At 34.6% G+C, this 20,855-nt stretch overlaps 1 protein-coding gene across 3 annotated transcripts in view; it reads left to right on the top strand.

Annotated features, from left to right (window-relative positions):
• Positions 1-20,855, top strand: part of SIPA1L2 (signal induced proliferation associated 1 like 2) — a 109,389-nt gene that overhangs the window by 54,049 nt on the left and 34,485 nt on the right. For all 3 annotated transcript variants that reach the window (XM_018077431.1, XM_018077430.1, XM_018077429.1), the window contains exons 7-9: positions 2,720-2,877; positions 4,431-5,007; positions 10,916-11,190. In XM_018077431.1, coding sequence (XP_017932920.1) covers positions 2,720-2,877; positions 4,431-5,007; positions 10,916-11,190 — 1,010 coding nt within the window. The remainder of the gene's footprint in view (positions 1-2,719; positions 2,878-4,430; positions 5,008-10,915; positions 11,191-20,855) is intronic.

Genomic DNA, 20,855 nt, shown 5'->3' with positions numbered 1-20,855 from the left:
AATATGTTTGATATCTCCTTATTGTAAGTAATTCCCTGTCATCTGTGCACCCTATTGAGAGTTCCTAATGTAGGAACTCCCTACATTGGCATGAGACTTTTTAGAGTATGTTAGAAAGGCAGATTAAAAGAAAAATAATTAATAATACAATATCCAAAAACCCCAAACCTGAGCAGACCTCAAAATGGGAGAGGAAGGGGAAACTGAGAACCTGGGGGAAAAAAATGTAGGAGGTAAATATTGGGAGGAAAATTTAGCTTATAGAATGCAAACTAGAGAAGGCTTTCTTATAGATCTTTTTGCTTAGTTCCAGTTTCCTTCAATTCCTTTTTCATTTTCAGTATGCTATCCTTATCTCACATTTCCCAGAGAAGTATGTGTTCCTTCTTTCTTCTCCATTCAATACTTTATTCTTTTCCTGTTCCTTTATCCTATCCAGAGCACTTCTTTCCATGTTCCAGATCACCCCAGTTTACTTCTCTTCCCTTTTGAAGTTCTTTGCCTTATGATACTCTGTGCACAGCCACAACTGTGCTTTGCTTTGCTTTGTGTTGAAGTTGACTGGCCACTTATGCATGACAATTATTTGTGTTACACTGGCTTTATTTTAAATTGTTGAAGAAGTCACTAAGATCTCTACAAGCTTGGTAAGGTTCTTAAAAATAATGACCTGTCTTCCTATTTCTGTTTTTGGACCTTGTAGAGGTTTCAGCTCTTCAAAAATAGTTTAGGAATAGAATATGGGAACTGCTATAAATTTAAAAAGGCATTTACTAGTAAAATTTCAAACACTTCTAAGTCTTACCTCTTACTAAATGACTGCTATTCTTGCTTAAGCTACCTATGAGAGCAAGCAGAACCTCCTAAAGGGGTTTTCAAAAGCGGAAAATATCCTTGAAAACAGTGATTGTTTCAAATACAAATTTAAAGAGGATTGCATTATAATTTTTATAATTTGCTCTGTGGAAATGTATAGGCATGAACCACTATAGCAAGAAATAGTAATTGAGCACTTAGTGATATAAGACAGAAATTAATCACCCTATACCCTTCAGTTGGAAGATTCCTTACAAATTTAACAGAGGTGTAAATTCCAATCTGTGAGAATAGTAATAACTTCTAAACATGAACGTGTGCTGCACTACTATGGTCTAATTGTATGGCTCATTGGCTCAGCAAGTTACCTGGCACACTTAACTCTGTGATCAGTTCCACGTTGTGTACTTCTGCTGTAATTTGTACATGAAAGGTTGTATGTTAATTGGCTCAAATAGTCAGTTATTATGATTTTAGTCTTAAAAACCTGAGAACTTGACTAAGCCACATGACTTACACCAAATACTATTTTCTGTTCTTATATCTGTTGTGAAGTTTCATAAAAAGTCTTATTTCTTTAATCTGTATTTGGGATTTTGATTATGTTTAAAATAATATAGCTATACTGAATGCTTTAAAATTGTAGCTTTGGCCCTTCTTACCACCTTTAGAATATCATCCTTTGTGTTATTTTAAGAAACATACTTATGGGTTTTAGGCTTTAGCATATGCAACTTTGTGCTTTTTTTTTGGTAGCTGAAATACTGACTTAATGGAACTGAGAAAATATAAGAAAATACTAGAAAATATTAGAAAGATTACATTCTGTAAAATCAGCGTGATAGAGAAATTGTTACTTGCTCTGTCATAAAGTTTTCAAATAAATTTGTTCTTATATCATTTTTAGTTACACATGAGCTAAGGTACATCCTTAAGTGTCTGTATGCTGTTAGTTGACAATGCAAGGTCTTTGGCAGACTTTCGGTAAATATTTTAAATGTAGCACGTTGTAGACTACTTTTTTCCTGTCTTTAATATATATAGATGTTTTATAAGCAAAAGTATTTAAGAAAAAAATGTAAAAAATTTGAAAGTTACAATATACTTCTGTGAGGAAAGTGAACATTATTTTACTGGATTGTTCTTTTGGGTTTTCTTGGGAAGAGAGTATAATGCTCCCTTATTTCTGGACACGTTCTATAGTTTTTACCAAGTTTTGGCCTGTAACAATGATTTAATACTTTAAATTATTCCTTAAATACATTTTGTTGATAAAAGCTACCAATTACAAGAATAATTTTTTAATTTATGAATCTTTAATAGCTATTGTTTCTCCACGAGTCTTAGGTTTGTTCCTCGGGTATGCAGTTGTTAAAATAAGTGATGAGTATTCATGATAATCTATTTTTTTTAAATAAGATCATAATAATAAGGACAATATTTAATAGAATTGCAACATGGAAAAAGAAGTTCTATTGAGAAATAGAAGCAATGTTATATTTTTAGTGTAGGCAAATATTACACCGTAAAGAGGGAATTGGTATACAGTTCTCTGGATAGTGAGAAATGTCAGGTGATGTAACTTTTTTTTATTACTGAAGTGATACACTAAAGAGAAATACATTTTTCTTATAAAATAAAACAGAAGTGAGCAGAAACTGTGCAGAGCTAGTGGGGGGATGGAAGAGAACTCACTAGTATTTTTGTGAACTTAGCCCAATTTCCTTTCTGATCTTTTTGTAGTTCAGTTTGATGTCCTTTATCTGTAGTTATCCAGGATATGATTAATTAAGTTATTTCTGAAAAATTATGCTTAATTTATTTTGGTTTGAGTTTTTTTCTGAGATGAAGAAATTGTGATTTTTTTTTATAACTAATTTTTTAATGCATGTTTCTTGTCTAGCTGCTAAGGAAAAGGCATATAGGAAATGACATAGTTACCATTGTCTTCCAAGAGCCAGGAGCACTTCCTTTTACTCCAAAAAATATTCGTTCCCACTTTCAACATGTATTTGTCATAGTCAAAGTGCATAATCCTTGCACGGAAAATGTGTGTTATAGGTGAGTAGAGCCTTATAACTATTTAAGTTTGTTACTAAGACTACAGTGGAACTGTCTTCTAACAGTTTTGTATTTCTTGAAGATATTATGTATATCATTTTAAAACTTTTGCTACATGTCACCTGAGTTAGAAACCCCAGTGTCTCCCTTGCACATATCTAGAGTTACAGGGCACAGTTTGTAGACTTAAATGGGTATATGCAGAACTCTGTGTTGCTGATTTATGGACACAAAATTGGGATATAACAAGTTAGTGAAAATAAGATTTGCAGACATAGCAATAGAAATTTATTTAGAATTTGTATTGCACACTTTTTACCTTTCACAAATAGAGTGATTTAAAATAAAGTATTTCAGAAGGCTATTAACCTTTATAAATCCCTGAATATGACAATATGACACTAGCATGGGTTGTGGCCTTTAAGCATAAGAATGAGGACTTCTGGTGAATATAAAAACATCTCAAATTTCAGGTGACCTTAACTCTCACATTTAAGTCACTGCATCATGAATTTTAGCACGGTAACCAAGGTGGGAATATAGTTGTGAACTGATTGAGAATTGTGCAAATGATAAGGACATGAGGTGTAATGACACAGGTTTAGCATGTATACATGTTATTTATTCATTGTTTAGAATGAGTTTAAAATACATCATGAGGCTGGGTAATATTACTGTTTTTTAGCTGTCCACTAGAACGTAAACTATCTTTTCGAACTTGTGGGTTTTTTTCAGTAACTGCTTTATGTTTAATAGTACATGACATTTCCTAAGTTACATTTTTCTTACTACCTAATGATGTTTGTCATCCCAAATGTGACTGCATTTCAGTCAAACCAATAGTAGTTATATGTAGTTTGCACAGTATTTCGAAATTCTTTTCCAGTTGTTCTTTTCCAGTTATATTGTATATAACAATTAGAGATATAATTGTATAAATTAAAAAATATCCCTATTTCTCTTACATCTTGGTGTGAACTGCCTATGTCAAGATTTGCAGGTATCTTCAGATTTTTTTATGAACATAGAGTAGCCAGCTTAGACAGGTGAAGAATGCTCCATTATAGTCACTTTGGACTATAGTCACTCTTGGACATCAATACTTTGTCTTCACACTTAATTGTAACAAAATATCTGAGGATTAAAATAAATTGTTTATATATTTTGTAATTTTAAGATGATGCAACTGAGTGGCAGCTGAAAATTATAGACCTACATAAAAATAATTTTTAAAAATATTTCTCTCATGTCTCACAATGCATTTTTATATGTACTCAAATTAAAGAAAGGAGACAGTGACACCTAGGAAGTCATATTTGATATTTTTTGTGTTAGTAAATAATGTCCTTTATTAATAATATCCTTTATATATTTAAAAGAAGAAAGCCATTTCAAAACAGTTTTGTTTGAGTCTGAAATGTCCAGAAAAAATTGATGTGTCAAAGTTGAACTCAACTGTGTAAATGAACTGCACAGATCACAGTTCTGCTTATCATCTGATTATTTTTGTTTTAAGGAATTTACCATTTTGATTTTTTTTCTTCTATTTCCAGTGTTGGTGTTTCACGATCAAAAGATGTACCCCCATTCGGTCCACCAATTCCCAAAGGAGTAACTTTCCCCAAATCAGCAGTCTTTAGGGACTTCCTTTTAGCCAAAGTTATTAATGCTGAAAATGCGGCACATAAGTCAGAAAAATTTCGAGCCATGGCCACACGGACACGTCAAGAATACTTGAAAGATCTGGCAGAAAACTTTGTTACCACAGCTACAGTGGATACTTCAGCAAAGTTTAGCTTCATTACTTTAGGAGCAAAAAAGAAGGAAAAAGTGAAACCAAGGAAAGATGCACATCTCTTCAGTGTTGGAGCAATTATGTGGAATGTGATCGCCCGAGATTTTGGCCAGTCTGCTGACATCGAATGTCTCCTTGGAATCTCCAATGAGTTTATCATGTTGATTGAAAAGGAATCAAAAAATGTTGTGTTTAACTGCTCCTGTAGAGATGTTATTGGATGGACGTCTGGATTAATGAGCATCAAAATATTTTATGAAAGAGGAGAATGTATTCTTCTGTCTGCAGCAGATAATTGTACTGAGGACATCAGAGAAATTGTTCAAAGACTTGAAGTAAGTACAGTTTCTAAACTGGAATTCCAGTTTTTTTATTAAGAGTTACTTGTCTAGATCTCCTTTGAGCTGTAATTAAAAATGTCCTATGTTTATAGTTCAGGAGTGTTTTCAGTCTTCAGAGAGCATTATAAATAGTAATCCTCACAACAGCATATGAGATAAGCACTATCAATCCATTTTTCAGGGATAAGGGTTCAGATACCATTGGTCTGATTACTTGCCCAAGGCCATGGATGGTGTCAGTAACTGAAAAGCTGAGCTTTTGCTTTCTCTTGCTGTAGCCTATACTCAAATCACACCTTTGTAGGTCAAAGTATCCATTAATTTAAAAGATACAAAATATAAATGTGTAAAATATACTCACTTTGACTTCTTGTAATAATCCATGTGAATATTAGCAGAAAATTTTGTTCAAGTGATTCTGCTGCTTTGTTCCTCTATAGTAAGCAACTGCAGGAAGTAAACTAGACCAATTAATGCCAGTTTTTACAGCTGACTGGATAAAGTTTTTCAGACACTTGATGACCCTGTCAGTACTACTGTCTTGTAACTATTTCAGTCAGTACAAATGAAATGACAGGAACTCCAAGGTAAAAGTGCTGATGCATCTACATCACATGGTTGCACTTCACCCTTTGAACTTAAGTGATTTAGATGGTCTTGGTTTTTCTTCTGTTAGAAAGCCCAGCACTGAAAAGAAATTAGTATGCTTACAGTTTTCACACGGGAACAGTTGGACTGCAGCTGATGTTTCAGGGCCTCTGTAGTACTGCAGTCACATGTAGCATAATAATAATAACTTTCTTCTGAAGTACAATTACTCTTTCAAGAGGAGAATGTCTCTAAACTCTTCTTACCACCGTTGTATTATCCTTTTCAATTGAACTCTTCAGTTTCGCTTTCCTTAGACAGATATTTCCCTTTTGAAAAATAGTGGTCCCATTCAGTATTGTTAAATGAACAATATAAATTGCTTAACACATATGGAAAAGAAAATTTAAAGTTCTGGTGAAAACTTCTGCTGTCTTAAGTGACGATTTCTTTTTCTGTTTTTCACTTACTTGGTTTTGTAAAGCATGGAAATGTCACAGTTGCTGAAGATAGATCTTTAAAATTCAGTAGTTAAAACCACAAAATGAAATGTTTATCTACATTTACTTGAATACTTCCTCTTTTTTATGATCAGATTTTTGGGTTAAATAATGACAAATTGGTTTTATGCCTCAAATTTAGCATCAGTTACTGCAAAGTTTACCCAAATATTAACTTCAGTTATCTGTTCCAATGAACTCTAGCTGCATTCTCTCTTTCTTGCCACCTATCCAACTTTCACATCGATTAAAAGAATTAACTGTCAATAATTGTTTTAAAAGATTTTTCATCCGTGTTTCTTGCCTCATATTTTTCTTCTTTCCCCCTGCATCTTCCTCTTTTGAAAGCTGCATATTAGTGTTATTTCCTGGCTGTTTTATAGTGTTGAATGTTTTCTACAGTCCTTATATAGATTTGATATGAAACCATTGTTGCCTAAAATGGAAGAAAAGAACTTTCTGGACAATATCAATATAAAGTAGAGAGCAGTCTTTAATTAAAGCACTTTAAGGCACACTACACACAAAAAGTGTGCTATAGTGTGCAATGTAGCATTGGGCTTCCACAATTTTATAGCTCTGATTAATTATCTTATCTAATAGATGTGTCCAACCTGAAAATTATCCGCCCCCCAGAACCTCCCATAGGGCTGCCCCTCAGCACACCTTCCTGGAATTGAGTTGGAGGTCTCATCACCATCTTCATGTTATTGTGTCACATCCCTTCTTTGGAGCTTCTCCAAGGTCTCCCAGCCTTCTAGGTTGCTTTGTCTACAATGATATCTTTCTAGGTACATGTCACAAACAAGATGCACTCGCTAAGGCCTTCTCCTTGAAGAGAACATTGAACAAAACCGGAATAATTTGGGGAATTTGATATGAAGCATGAGAAAGGAGTTTCAGCTAACTGCTGTTCTCAAGTGTTAGAAACTATACAGCTGTGTTAAAAATCTATATGCTACAAATCTTAAGAATTCTAAGGCATCACCATTACAGCCACTAAAAAGTATTTAAACCTCTGGTACTGCACTTTAAATGCATACTTTAAAAACCTTTTAAGTGACTCAGAACACAGTTAAGGTCAACAACCACATGTGCCAGCAGATGCTAAAGATGACAGTTCAATCTGTGATGTAATATCAGTCTTCAGTGACCAGATGATTAACCCTTTTCAGTCATGAGTAAAAGCATTTCTTAAAACAAGTGAGTAAAATGTTGCAGTTACTAAATGAGATTGTCAAAGAAATAAATACCTTTTATTGCATGGATTTGTATCATGCAGGTGAATAAGAAACCTATCTGAATATCCAGATTAAGAAAAGATGTGAAAAGCTGAGACCATGATTTTGATTTGAACCGAAACAATCAGTTTAGGACTAAAAAAAGACTGGGATTTGTCAGTCTAAATAAATTTGTATTTGTGGGGGAGAGTATCTAGTTATATAAAGTAGAAAGAGCAGCAAAAGCAAACTGTAGATTAACTTGGAGGGGTGTGTTTGAAGGCAGAAAAAGTAGTGGTTTTGAGCTTTAGGATAACAGAGAATGGCAGAGTGATACAAGATTAAATGGAAACACCAAATGGATCTTTAGACAAGAACCTGAGTTGACAAAATTTCTTTAATATCCTGTATATTAAAAAAACTCTTCACCTTCTTCATGGCATTTGGAGGATCTCTATCTTTTAACTTCATCTGTGTTAAGTCCGTTCAGAGGAGCTGGCTCTTCGTTCATTAGCAGCCACAAGATCAGTGAAATGGCAACCAAGTAAGCAGAATGACCTGTTTTGAAGTGGAACAGCACTATGTTTCATGTGCCATTACTATGCAGTATGCAGTGTTACCTTTTAGGGGATATACACTTATGGAGGAGTAGATCTTCTGGAATATTTCCTATGGGGAATAGATGAATCTTTGACAGGAATGTTTATTTTATCTTTTAACTTTGGAATATTTAACTAGCTTGAAGAAGAGACTTTACTGCTCTGAGTTGGGAAAATCTGTATACTTTAGCTGGTGCATTTCTTTTGCAGTATTTTATAATTGTGACATAATGATAAAGAGGTGTCTGCCTCCCCAAAAGAATATTATGTAGTTTCATAGGGATAGAACTTGATCCCTCAGCTGGGCTCCTGACTGCAATAACATGTTCTTTTCACTACATGACTAAATATGTTTTAGAAACTTGTCAGAACTGTAGCTAACAAAGAGCTGAAAATTTCATTTTCACTTATCTAGTTCACAAATTATGAAAGTCTTTTTGAAAATTATTCATAACTGGAGAGCTGGAAAAAAAAAAAGAATTCAACCACATGCTATACGGTTCTAATACTATATGCACAGTTCTAAACACAACAGAAAGTTTGGTTTAAAAAGGAAAGTTTCTAAAATATACCAAAAACTCAGAGCTGAATAATGACAAAGGAAATAGCTGCTTTTATTTTGTTAGTAAAACCCAGAATGTGGTTTTGTAAACAAAACCTTCAGAGTACATTTTGGACATCTCAAGAATGACTTTCACATTTTGATTTTGAAACCTACATCTTCAAAAATAACTGGAAAGAATATGAATAGAAGTGCTACAGTTCAAGTAGCCTAAACTTTTCAGGCAATAATTCTCAGAATATCAGATCGTTGTATCAGATCTTTCTCCAGTATTTCACAGGTCATGGATTACCCCTTAATGAATGAGGGCTAATTGTATTTCATTACCTTGAGTTTATTACAGGTTAAAAGCATGAGTGTGCACCAGCTTCCTCAGATCAGCAACCTCATGGGTTTTTAGCACTTTGTTGTCATTTGTACAAGTTCTGATTTTTTTCTGCTGAGTGACAGATATCCATATGGAAATATTCTAAAAATACAGTAGTGCTTTTAAACTTAATAAGATACTGAAAATTGTGACTTTCAGTCGCTCACCAAGGTATTTCCAGTCAGCCATGGGGTTGGGAAGGGAGACTTTAGGACTTTCATCCCTGACTCTATAATAATTGTGGACAAAAGATCAGTCTAAACAGGAAGTGTAAAAAGGAAGCTACAAAAGTAACTTACAGCTCAATGTTTGCTATGTGTTAAGTTGCTTTTTCTGTGATGGGGACGTACTTTCATAATTGTTGTGAGTGAAGGAGTCAGTCCCATCCATTCCCTGCCTGCCAGCTCTTTGGAGCACTATTTTTAAAAGCACCCTGTTGTTCAGCTGTATCTTTCCTCTGATCTGTCTGCATGGCTGCACAAGTGCTAATGCGATACAGACACAGCATAGGGGCAGTGGGGTCTTAGGTCAGTCTAAACCTCCCATAAAACTGCCCCAAGTCAACTGCCTTCAACTCGGGTGGTGAAAGGAGCAGCTTTGTGACAGCTGTACCCAATCACAGTGCCAACATCTCACTATCTGTACAGTCCCACTCCCTCACCTTGCAACCCAGAATTAGGTTGGACCATTCTTCTGTGGGAAACACACAATAAACTAGGAAGCCAGCCTGTGCAGATTCTGGCTCAAAAGGCAATGGAGAGTGAGAATGACTCTTCCAAAATAGCCTCCTGAATTAAACTCAAGCTATAAAACAACCTTTGCAAAGATCTATCCTGCACACCTGCAAATAAAGGACATTAGTCTCCTAAGTTGAGCACATGAAATTAAATGCCTAAAGTTGAGTAATGTGTGTATCTTTGTGATGCACACTAAAAGCAACCATAATCATCATGAACACCTTTGTGGAACAAGATGTGCTGTGGAATTGCTCTCAGTGCAGCATGGGAAAATGTTGGGAAGATTCCTTGATCTGTGTAGTAACATATGCATCTCTAAAGGGCAGATATTTGCCTTGCTGGATTGTTATAAAGGACTGTGAGGTCTTTGATATGTATTACAAACAAAGATCTTTGATAATGTTGTTTCACAGTGGTGAAGTTTTTGTTCCAACTGTACTAATGGATCTAAAATGCATACTAGTTCTGTGACACTGACAAAAGGGAGTGCTAGGGTAACTCTCAAACTTACCTTGTAATGTGGGGTAGAATTTTGTCTTCTGAGTCTGCAGAATCCCAGCTTATAGGCTGTTGTATGATTATGTTTTACACAGTAAAACTGTTGAGGACTTGTTTCACAGTATATAGAAATGAACCTGGTTAGCAAATTGTGAATTTTGAAGGATTTTGGTTATTCTATTTAATGACAGAATTACTTTTCATTGAATATGAGGAAAATAATTCTTTTCTTTCTAAGTTTCCTAGTAACATGAAAACTCTTATCCCATTTTAATGATGTCCACTTCTGGAGATGGTGATATTTAGGAACCTGGCTGTGAAGCAAAATAAATCAATATTCATTGCTATTTTCTTGAGGAAGGAAAGCTTCTAGAACTGAAGCACTTCACTCAATTTGGCTCATGTTATATCTCAAGTTTAATACTGAATAAAAATGCCTGCACACCTGCAGTCAGCCAACAAAAATGAAATAACTGACAGGGCAGTGTTTTTCTTGCTTAGTGTTTTGAAACTAAACCAGCTGTTAAGTTTTCAATAAGATATAAATGGTATTGTGTTAATGTTGGGCAAGGGGGGAAGAGCTTGACATGGGTCAGGTGCTTGGTCCGGGGATGTAAGATTTTTAGCATCGTGAAATGTTTTGTTCATTTTGTTTTATGCAGAAACCTTCATGCAAACATAAATGTTAAAATAATTTAATATTAGTATAATTTAATAGATAGTTGATGTCAAGCCATAGATGGCTTAATAGTGTTTGAAAACAAATCTGGTTTTGAGTCTAAAGAAGTGCGTCTTGACAATAAGTAGCATAACAATCTGATACTTCCTTAGATAGTGACCAGAGGATGTGAAACCACGGAGATGACCCTACGGAGGAATGGGTTGGGCCAACTTGGATTCCACGTGAACTTTGAAGGGATAGTGGCAGATGTGGAGCCCTTTGGTTTTGCTTGGAAGGCAGGCCTACGGCAAGGGAGCCGCCTGGTTGAGATCTGTAAAGTGGCTGTGGCAACTTTGACTCATGAGCAAATGATTGACCTTTTACGTACATCGGTGACAGTAAAAGTGGTGATTATTCAGCCACACGAGGATGGAGCACCTAGAAGGTAATGAGCAACAGTTCTCAATGTGACATTTGTATCTGTTTGGTTTTTTTCTCTGCTACTGCTTAAATGATGGCTCTTTTGTTGGAGGTCTTCAGTAAGTGGATATTGTCTGTCATGTTTGGTGATAACATTATTGAGGCTCTTAAAGCTATCTTTTCCCCAAAAGCCATATTGACATGTAATAGAAGACAAAATGAGATACTAGAAGAAATTTAATGGAAAATTTACTTTTGTGTGACTTTGAAAGGGTAAGAAGTAAACCTTCGTGCAACATGACTGAGCTGTTCTGAATGCTGATGCTACTTTTTTTCATCCATAGGAGAGTTTTATGGTTTAGTACTGAATTTAAAAATATGGAATCCTTCTCATAAAATTGTATCTTGTCTGTCTTTGAGATTTTGCCAATTCCTGACTATTAAAAAGCTTTGGTTTATTTTTTCTTATGTTGAAATTTTAATGAAAGTAGTAAAATACTGGGTTCTGGACATACATAGTATTAAGTCCTAGAGACCTCCTCACTTTTTATGGATAACTAATTTAGTCATATTAAATAGTGAATTACATCAATGAGGTCATCAGTTAAAGCAAAGAAATCTTGTTGCAGCATGAAATATATACTCACATCCATCGCTATCTCTGAGGCTTCTCGTTGGGTAGCTGCCTCTGGCTCTCCAGCCTGAACAACACCTCTTTGGTCTCCCACACTCACACTCAGGAAAGACTGTAATAAAAATCAGTATAGTGACTGTGTCATTGTTTTCAAGAATGAAGTGCGTTTTTCTTTCGTCAGTGTTCCTTTTTTGGTGAAGAAGACTTTTATTCTTCTCTCAATTTTTGAGTATTATGAGGCAGAGAAATAGGGAAAAATTGAAACTTTTAGCTGTGTGACTTTATTTCTCGCATACCTTGTCTAGTCGCTGTTAATTTGGCTCATTCTAAATGAGAACTGTACCAGAGTATTTAATTACTTCTCTTTTTGTAGCAGGCCAACTTTAAATCTCTTGTTGGTTTTTAAGTTAGCTGAAAAAACATTAGATGTGTTGCTTTTGGCAAGACAACAAGCAATAAAATTTTACGTAGCATGCAGCACTGTGAAGTCGATGCCAACTGTATACGAATACTGTTTAATTGGTGGCAATTCTCCAAGTAGTCATTGGCCTGATGTATGACACAGAAGTGCTGTCCCCTGCCTCAACCTGCATGTTGATGTGTTGAGTTCCTTTCTGAAGAAAATGCCTGTGAATGTAGAATAGCACCGTTTTGCTTAGTTGGATAGAATTTGCAATTAAACCTCTCTTTGCTTAGCTTTGCTATTCTCACCATCTGCTTCTGGGTATGAATTTTCACTGACTTGTTTGGTATACATTTCCAAGCTGTTTACAGAATATGAGCCTAATGAGCTGATCCTATTATGTTGAAGGTAAAAATGTGTATTTTATAGGCCTGGATAGAAAAATACACAATGTGTGAATTGTTTATATCCTCTTTGATACATTTCTAGAATTAAAATGTTAAAATCTCAGATCAGTGTGATACATAGCACTCAGTCTGTGTGTAGGAGGAGTTTCAACTGAGTGCCACCACACTGAGAAAAATCTGCAAAAGCCGCTCCTGTTTTTAATTTTTTTAGCATTTTTAAAACTGCAACTAATTACTAAGGAAAATGAACTTTTTAAAAATGATGTGGATATTCTAAAATTTAGAAAAAGCATCTGTGTTAAAGTTCTTTTCAGCTTCACCTTTCTAATATAAAAAGAAGTCTCTTTCTCTCAAATACCACTTCTCACTGAAGCAGAAAGCTCCTAATTTTCCATTTTATATCCCTAAAATATGATAGGTGATTTTGATTGCCTAATCTCTAAAGACTTTCGATCTTGCCTTTTCTCAATGTTTATAATCTAAACAGAGCAGACAGAAAGCAATATAGGAATTAGGTGAGAAGACTGAGAGTTTCAGTTGACAAATATGATCTATGACATTGTTTGTAAAATATATTAATGAATGAGGGAAATTAAGAGACGGTAGAAAGGAATAAATTACCAGAAGTTTAGAGAAAGAAGATAGCCTATCACTGCTACTTACTAGTTAAAACTTGTTCAAATCCATCTCTCTGTCTCCTACTCAATTGCTTGTTTTAGCCTTCTGCAATGTCTTATCTTACAGAATCATAGAAACAGAGAATACGTGAGGTTGGAAAGGCTGTTGACTACAATCCCATTGCTCAAAGCAAGGTCAGCTAGAGCAGATTGCTCAGGGACACGTTCACTGGGTTTTATATATCTCCAAGGATGGAGATTGAACAATTCAATATTTCAGTTTCAGTATGCAATCATTCTTTCAGCAAGAAATGTTTTTACATATACTTAAATGGAATTTCCTGTGTTTTAGTTTTGCACTTTGCCTTCTGTGCTAGAAGGAATGATGGTTCAAAAGCAGGCGAAAGCTTGGCATCTGTGCTTCAGTAATTATTGCTTTTCTTCGCAGCTGTTTTTAGAGGTTTTCTTTTAAGAAGTGATACATCAGACTATCTGACATATGTAGAAAAGTTGATTTGGAGGCTAAAATAAGTACCTTGAAAGTTTGACTCATCCTACAGAATATATGATCTTCTGGCAGTTGTTTAGGTTTTTTTTCTCTGAATTTCAGCCTGATTTCTCAGGGTAGAAATTGGTAGTTTGTCAATACTTTTTTACTTTAGGTGCCATAGTCTGAGGTTTCAACTTTTTGCCCACAGTGCATAAGATATAAAGATACGCATATTTGTTTCTACAAGAATCTGTTGCATTAAAAGTTTACATACATTTACAGGAATATAAATATAATTTTAGAAAAAAAATATTCATAGTTTCATGAAAAAATCCACATGTATCATTTTATTAATGCCTGTCTTTTGTTTTCTGAGATAATCAGCTGATTTCCACTGCTTGAACGAGTAGTTTCTGCTTAGTTCTGTCTGCTGGGTTTTAGGAATAGGAAGCACTGAGGAATTTCTCTATGGGTTGCTTATTAGCACTGGTTCCTTGCTGGGATTGAGTTCTGAAGTGAGTTTACACTGATTTGACATGCATGCAATGGAGTATCTCGGGAATTGTACCCTTCAAGTGAAAATGAGATCCAAGTGTGCAAGGGTGTTTTCAAAGCAATCTCAGTCTCTTGGAAAAAAAACCAGCTGAAGTGGAGACCTTGAGTGAAGTTCTTAACTCGATCTTTTTTTTGCCTTTTAACTTACCCACAAATCATCCTCAATACATCAGCCTTTTATATTCTAAAAGAAAACCAACAAAATGTAAGTGTGCACATACAAAGAATGCTAGCAATAAACTATTAACAAGGATTTTTTTTTCTGCAAACTGTCTTGTATTCATTTATTTCACCATTTATTTCAACTATTTGAATGTTGAATGTGCTTACAAAGGAATGTTGCAGAGTGATTAGGAAATTACAAAGGAAAATTCTGCTTGATAAATACCTTCCATTACTTAACGTAGACCCTTCTGCCTATAGTCTTGATAGCAGTATATGCAAAACCAATAATGCAATAAGGCTTTTCATTTACTATCGTGTAAAAATTAATGTACTTGAGACAAAACTCCTGATGTTTTCACTTTGCTTTGGCAATTAAATAATCATGTACAAATTGAGAAATCATAATTATTTGTGTGGTGCCAGGCTGATGTTTAGATAGAAGAATTTGCTATTTGAAACAGAAAGTCTTTAAATTTGCAAAGCAGCATTAGAACAAACCTACTAGTTATTGTATTCAGATCTAAGTAAGCATCCTTGTGTCATATATTTGTTTCTGTGCTATGTCTCTCTCTTCAGAATTGTTAATTTGTTCTTCTGGTGTTGTCAATATTGTGTAGTACTGCAGCACAGTAGTTAGAATTATATGCATTCTGACAGAAGAATAATGATGTTCATTCTAATTTACTTTCACTGGTGGTGTCACAGTAGTGCTAAGGGCACTATGTCCTTAATCAGTTAAATACAAGCAAGGAAATCAAGTACTTCTAAATCCATTTTAAACTGTAGATTCTGCTAGAATCTTTTTTACTACATTGAAACCTATGTGTCTGTCTTAGTTCAACTACCATTGTGTATAAAAAGAAACTGCTGAAGAAACAATTTCTAGAAAATTTAGAAAACAAACAAAACTTTAAAACAAAATCTCCCAGGATGGGCTAGAAAAAGCTGAAGAGGTATAGCAGGAGTAGTTTCCACTGTTGACCAGAACAACTAAGAGACTCTTTTCCTTCTTGTAGGTAATTTTGAAAATGGAAATATTTTAGTAACTATGACTGAAACTGCCTGTGGGCCATTTTTAAGTACTACTGCATTTCTTTTGAGGTTGTTTTATTCTCTTGAACTTTGCAACCTCTTCCTTACAAATAAAATAGATATAATTACTTATTTTCCAGTCCTGATGCTTGTTCCCCTTAAATGATTGTGATCTGATTAGACAGTTGTGTTTCTGAGGGTTTTTTTAAGTAGCAGATAACCAACAGAGTACAGAATGTTGTGAAAAATATTTTTAGGAAGTGGAAGAATTTACTGTGTGGTAGAGTTCAAATCTTCTCACAAGGGTCTTTGCCATAAGCTGTTTGGATAGTTCATAGGGCCTTCAGATTCTTTGGGTTTTTTTAATTATTATTTTTGTAATTACCCACCTGCACTAGAAGGGAACCAGGTTTAGAACTGCTGACTAACAACACCTGAGGCAGGTTAAAGCAGAAAAACCTGAAATTGAACATTTGTTTGTAAAAGTAGAATTTGAATGTACTAAAGCTTATAATTCCACCCCTGCTCCTAACCTAAGAAGGCTGAAAATACCTGAAAACTCTATACTATGATGTTTTTTTAGAGGTAACTGAATGAACTATCACTAAGAAAGTGTAATGATACTAATTGGAAGCTGTACCACTTGCAAAAAGTTAATCCTCTTTACCCAACAAAAAAATAAAATGGTAGCAAATGCTTAACTTTCTTTACCATCAGATTTACTATACTTCATATAACATCATTAGATGCAGGGATTGAGACATAAACACTGTGGTTTAGCCTGATGGAGACTCTTAGCAAAACCAAACTCTGTCAGAACTCTGATGAGCACCACTGACTCTGACCTAGGCTGTTACATTTTAAGTGCAAGTCCTAATAGAAGGTCAATGTCACGGTAAGAAGTTTGGCTCTTCTGCTCACTGCGATGTCTCTGCCACTCCTCCTGCCTTTGGAAGGGTGGCAGCACCAGCAAAACAACAAAGCTTAGGCATAAGGTACAGGTTGCCCTCTTCCCCATCTTTAGTATGTCCTGCACTGTGTGCTGTGTCTCTTCCTTAAATAATCAAAACATCGTGGTTTTCCTCTGCGCAAAAGAAAAAAAATTGTTTGAAAATGTAGTTTTCTGTCACTTTTTATACATTCTTTTGAGCTTTATTCTTCCCAATATAGTTTCCAAAGAAAAGGATGTGTAAACTTGGCCTTTGCCAGTATATACTACTTAGGAGTGTAAGGTTAAGTATGCAGCATTTCTGTCATCCTTGGGAAGCCGAAACTTTATTGTACAGGCATCTTTTTCTATTTTGATTTGCATCAAAACAAAGGAAAACTAGGCAATGTGTGAAACATGGTCGCCACCCAGAAATAGTCTAACAAAAGAACTATAAACTAAAAAGGTACAGAGTTGAAAACAATTCTCTGGCAATTACTGTATTTCTTATCCAAGTTAAAAGACTTCGATTTTTTTCTTACGTTGGGTTATGAATGAACTTATAGCAGGAGTTAATTATAATTGCTAAAGTTTATTATGTGTACAGTTGTTACAGTCAAGCAGGAAAAAAACCAAAAATGTCCAGCAAAGCTCTGATTGTCTCTATGGAGAGATGCAAAGAAGAGCTCCAGACGCTTTTTTTTTTTTCTTTTCTTTTTTTTTTCTTTCTTTGCTCTAATCATAGAATCACAGAATGTTGTGTGTTAGAAAGGACCTTAAAGATCATCTAGTTCCTTTCTGTATTTCTCTTTTTCATACAACAGTACAGGTGTAGAGGCTCTTAGGAGGCCTCTGAATTGTTTGTCAGCTTATCCACACAAAGGTTCTGGTTAAAACTAAATAGTAACAAAGATCAGAAGGGCTATGAGTGTATCTTCATAAAGGAGGGATTGGCAGCTTCAACTCTTTGGCTCTATGGAGGGACTGCCAGAGAGCTAGCACTTGTCTAAAACCAGGAGTGATAAAGTCGGCAGCAGCCTTATCTGAGGTTGCCATAAACAATATCATACATCTATTGTGGTATGAAATTATTTTAAAATAAAATAAACTTACTTTTTTTCAAATTACATTTTTTTTATGCAGCTCACTACTGTTAATAGGTTGCTGAGATGTCAGAACTTGAAATTTTTGTCTTTTTAACTAAAGTTCTCTTACACCATTTCAGTATTATGCAGTGTCTTGGACTTGTGCTGTAGCTAATATAGGGAGTCAGTGGAGTTGAGAGGTTACCTCCAGGAGGCACTTCTGAATGTCAGGGAAGGGGAAATCTGTGTTTGACTGACTTAACTACCTCCTCGGTCTAAGCAAAACTAAGCTACTAAATTCTGATTTTCAATTAAGTCCCTACAATTAGGAAAAATTATTCTGTGTTTTATTATGTGGATTTAATAGATTGCACAATGAGTCATCAATCTCATTGTGACACTTCGGGCACTGCCGTAGTGTAAGAACAAACATGCACTGTAATAGAAGTGTTTGGTTTCAAAGGCAAAGTTTAAGTGAGCAGAATGCAATTACTTATTGTACTGCTAGATATAGATAAGGACTCCTTATTGAGCAAGATTAAATGTTTTGAATTGAAATGGTGATAGTAAGGGATAATTTGTCGGTGTCATATAACTAATGCACACCATTACTTACCATCCCTCCATCCCTCTGTGATACACTGAACTTAAGTTAAATTGTAACCAGGTGTCCTAGTTTTGTCGTTACCCTAACAAATCATTCATAATGTGTGAAATCTGTAGATAGCTGGGGTCCAAATACCAAAGTCATATGCAGTAGTTGATAGTCATAGGACATAGCAGAAAAAGAAGGCTTTTGTGTAGTTATGAAGGTGGCAAGCTGCTGATCATGGTATATGAAAGCTTCTAACTTTTCCATGGAGGTGAATATTTACCTTTTTTAACTAACATCCTTGCCTAATATAGGCCCTTCACAGAGCCTATTGCAGAACCTTTATATGGAATCTGAAATTAATATTGAAAGATTTGGTTAATGTACTTTGAAAAATTTAATGGACTACTTGATAATTGTTTCAGAACATAATGCTCCTTGCGGGAACATCTGAATATTGCAGATTTTTATAGTGGACTCTTAGATTTTAATATGCAGCTATGACCTGCTTGTTGTATCATAAAGTCATGCTCTCTGTAATTGCAGAGAAGGTTTAATAAACTAAATTTTTTATAGGATAATATGGCTCTTGAACCAAAGATATTAGTAGGAGTCTGTGCTTTATGTTGAAGGATTGATTTAATTAATAACAAACTTATAGTGAAGGAAGTGCTATCTTTTCTGATGTGTGGCTAAAACTTGGTCACATTTACATGTTAAATAACATGAGTCTGTTTTTCAAATGTTATATAGGATATAATTGCGAAAGATATCCTATATTTGATATCCTATATTCGTTTAACATAAATTTAAGTATCTTTTTAAGAACATAAAATAGAGATTTGTCTTTACATATCCTTTCAAGTTAATTTAAAAATGTGTAAAATTAAAATTAAAAAGAGAATGAAAAACCATCATTCAATACCAGTGCCAATGTATATTCTTTCTTCAGTGGAATAAGTAACACTGTTATAACTAGAAGTTAGATAACGGTCAAATTAAATATTTAAGAGGAAATTGCATTTAGTTTTGTGGGTTTTTTTCGTGCAAGATCACTTGCAGTTTGATCCATGACGGGGAGTGAGATAGGGATCCTTACTGGATTGCAGGAATGAAGTAACTGATATTCTTTCTTTCTGATATAGGAGGTAGCTACAATTATGACTTTACCTGTCTCAGTATGCTGCAGTATCTGTTCTTTAGGCAGTGCTTGTGAAGCAGCGAAGCATATTTTTTTTGTCTAAATGTTGAAGTGATTGGTTTGGTAGTTTTAAATTAAAATCTAAAACACTTATATGACAAAAGTAGCCATATAAAACCATGGATATTTTTTTTTTCTGAGCCAGTTCAACAGACATGTTGGGGCTGTGTTTTGAATTCATAAGTAAGACTGAATGTGTACAGTGATTTGAAACAGGGTTGTTTTGTAAGCCTTTTTCTGCAGGAACTAAGTCCTGAATATTTTTTTTTTTCACTTGTAGGGGACTGTTTTCTTGATGCAAGCAAACACGATATTTTACAAAATTTTAAATTCTTACTCATTGTGGCAAAGCTTCTTGTTTCCTGTTTTTATATCATGCTTTAGTTAATCAGTTAGCAAGCTGACTCAAACTAAATAGTAGTAGCAATCCCTTTTGCCTTTAAAACTCATGACTATTTTTACAACAGTTAGAGTACTTTATGGGGAGTATCTAATGAGGGATACAATGACAATTACATGCTGTAACTTTCTCAATTACCAAGATGAACTGTGAAATTGATATCTTAATAATAAAAACTGGGGAAGGGTTGTCTTGTTTCTAATGCTTAAAGCCTATAGGAAGGAAGAAGGGAGTAAAAAAAAAAAAGAAATTAGCAGAAGGGTGATTGAAATTTTAGCCTACATAATTGTTCAACTTCCTAGTCAAACAATGGATAACTGTATATATAGCCACATGAAAAAATATGCAGTGCATTAAACTAATATTAGTGTTGCTAGATCATCTCTGTATTCTTTGATTCAATGCTACAGGATGAACAGTTTGCCTGTTTCATACTACAAAATTCAACAGACTGAAGCATTTGGCTGGATCAGACTGGGCATATACAGAATATCTAGAATGGAATTGTTACAGTTGCTCATGTGTCTTCTCTTCAACGACCTTGAATAATAGCATTTTTCTAATTTCTTTTTTTTCTTAATCTGTCTACCTGAAGACTGATAATGAAAATATTCTTTGGGGAGTTGATTCAGAAGCTTTAGGGCACAGTAATTTATGTGTGAGAATTTATACAATTTATTTGAACTGCACATTTATGTTAAGTCATTTGTGCCAAGATATTTTCAGGATTAAGACTGTGAACTCCTTACACACACTCTATTCTATTTTCTCTAGGTGATTTTAGTTTAGTTGGAAATGGTAAATATTGAGTTTTCAACAAAAGCAAAGCTCTATCAAGACTCAGCTTAAGGAATGGAGCAGAACTGTAGTTGAGACAGAGGAGCAGATTTTCACTATTTCCTACTTAACGTTAATGTATTGCTTTAGAGTTATTTAGGGTGTTTTCTTTATAGATGTTGATTTAGTACACACTGCCTATCAGACAATTAATGGAAACAGAATGTTCAGAATATAAAATATATACAATGATAATAAGAGCTGATTTAAAGCAGATGTGAAGCTGCTATTAAGCAATTTCTGAAACAGTAACCCTTAATTATTAAGTCCGGTCTGAGTCTGTCAGTACTTTTACACTGTCAGTACTTTTACCTGAGTTTACACTGTCTGGGAATACTGTCAGT

This window comes from Manacus vitellinus, unplaced genomic scaffold (genome assembly GCF_001715985.3).
Source record: "Manacus vitellinus isolate BGI_N305 unplaced genomic scaffold, ASM171598v3 scaffold_37_pilon, whole genome shotgun sequence".
In the NCBI taxonomy this organism is placed as follows: Eukaryota; Metazoa; Chordata; class Aves; order Passeriformes; family Pipridae; genus Manacus; species Manacus vitellinus.
Note: the sequence above shows the minus strand (reverse complement) of the source record. Positions and strands in the feature narration are given on the sequence as shown.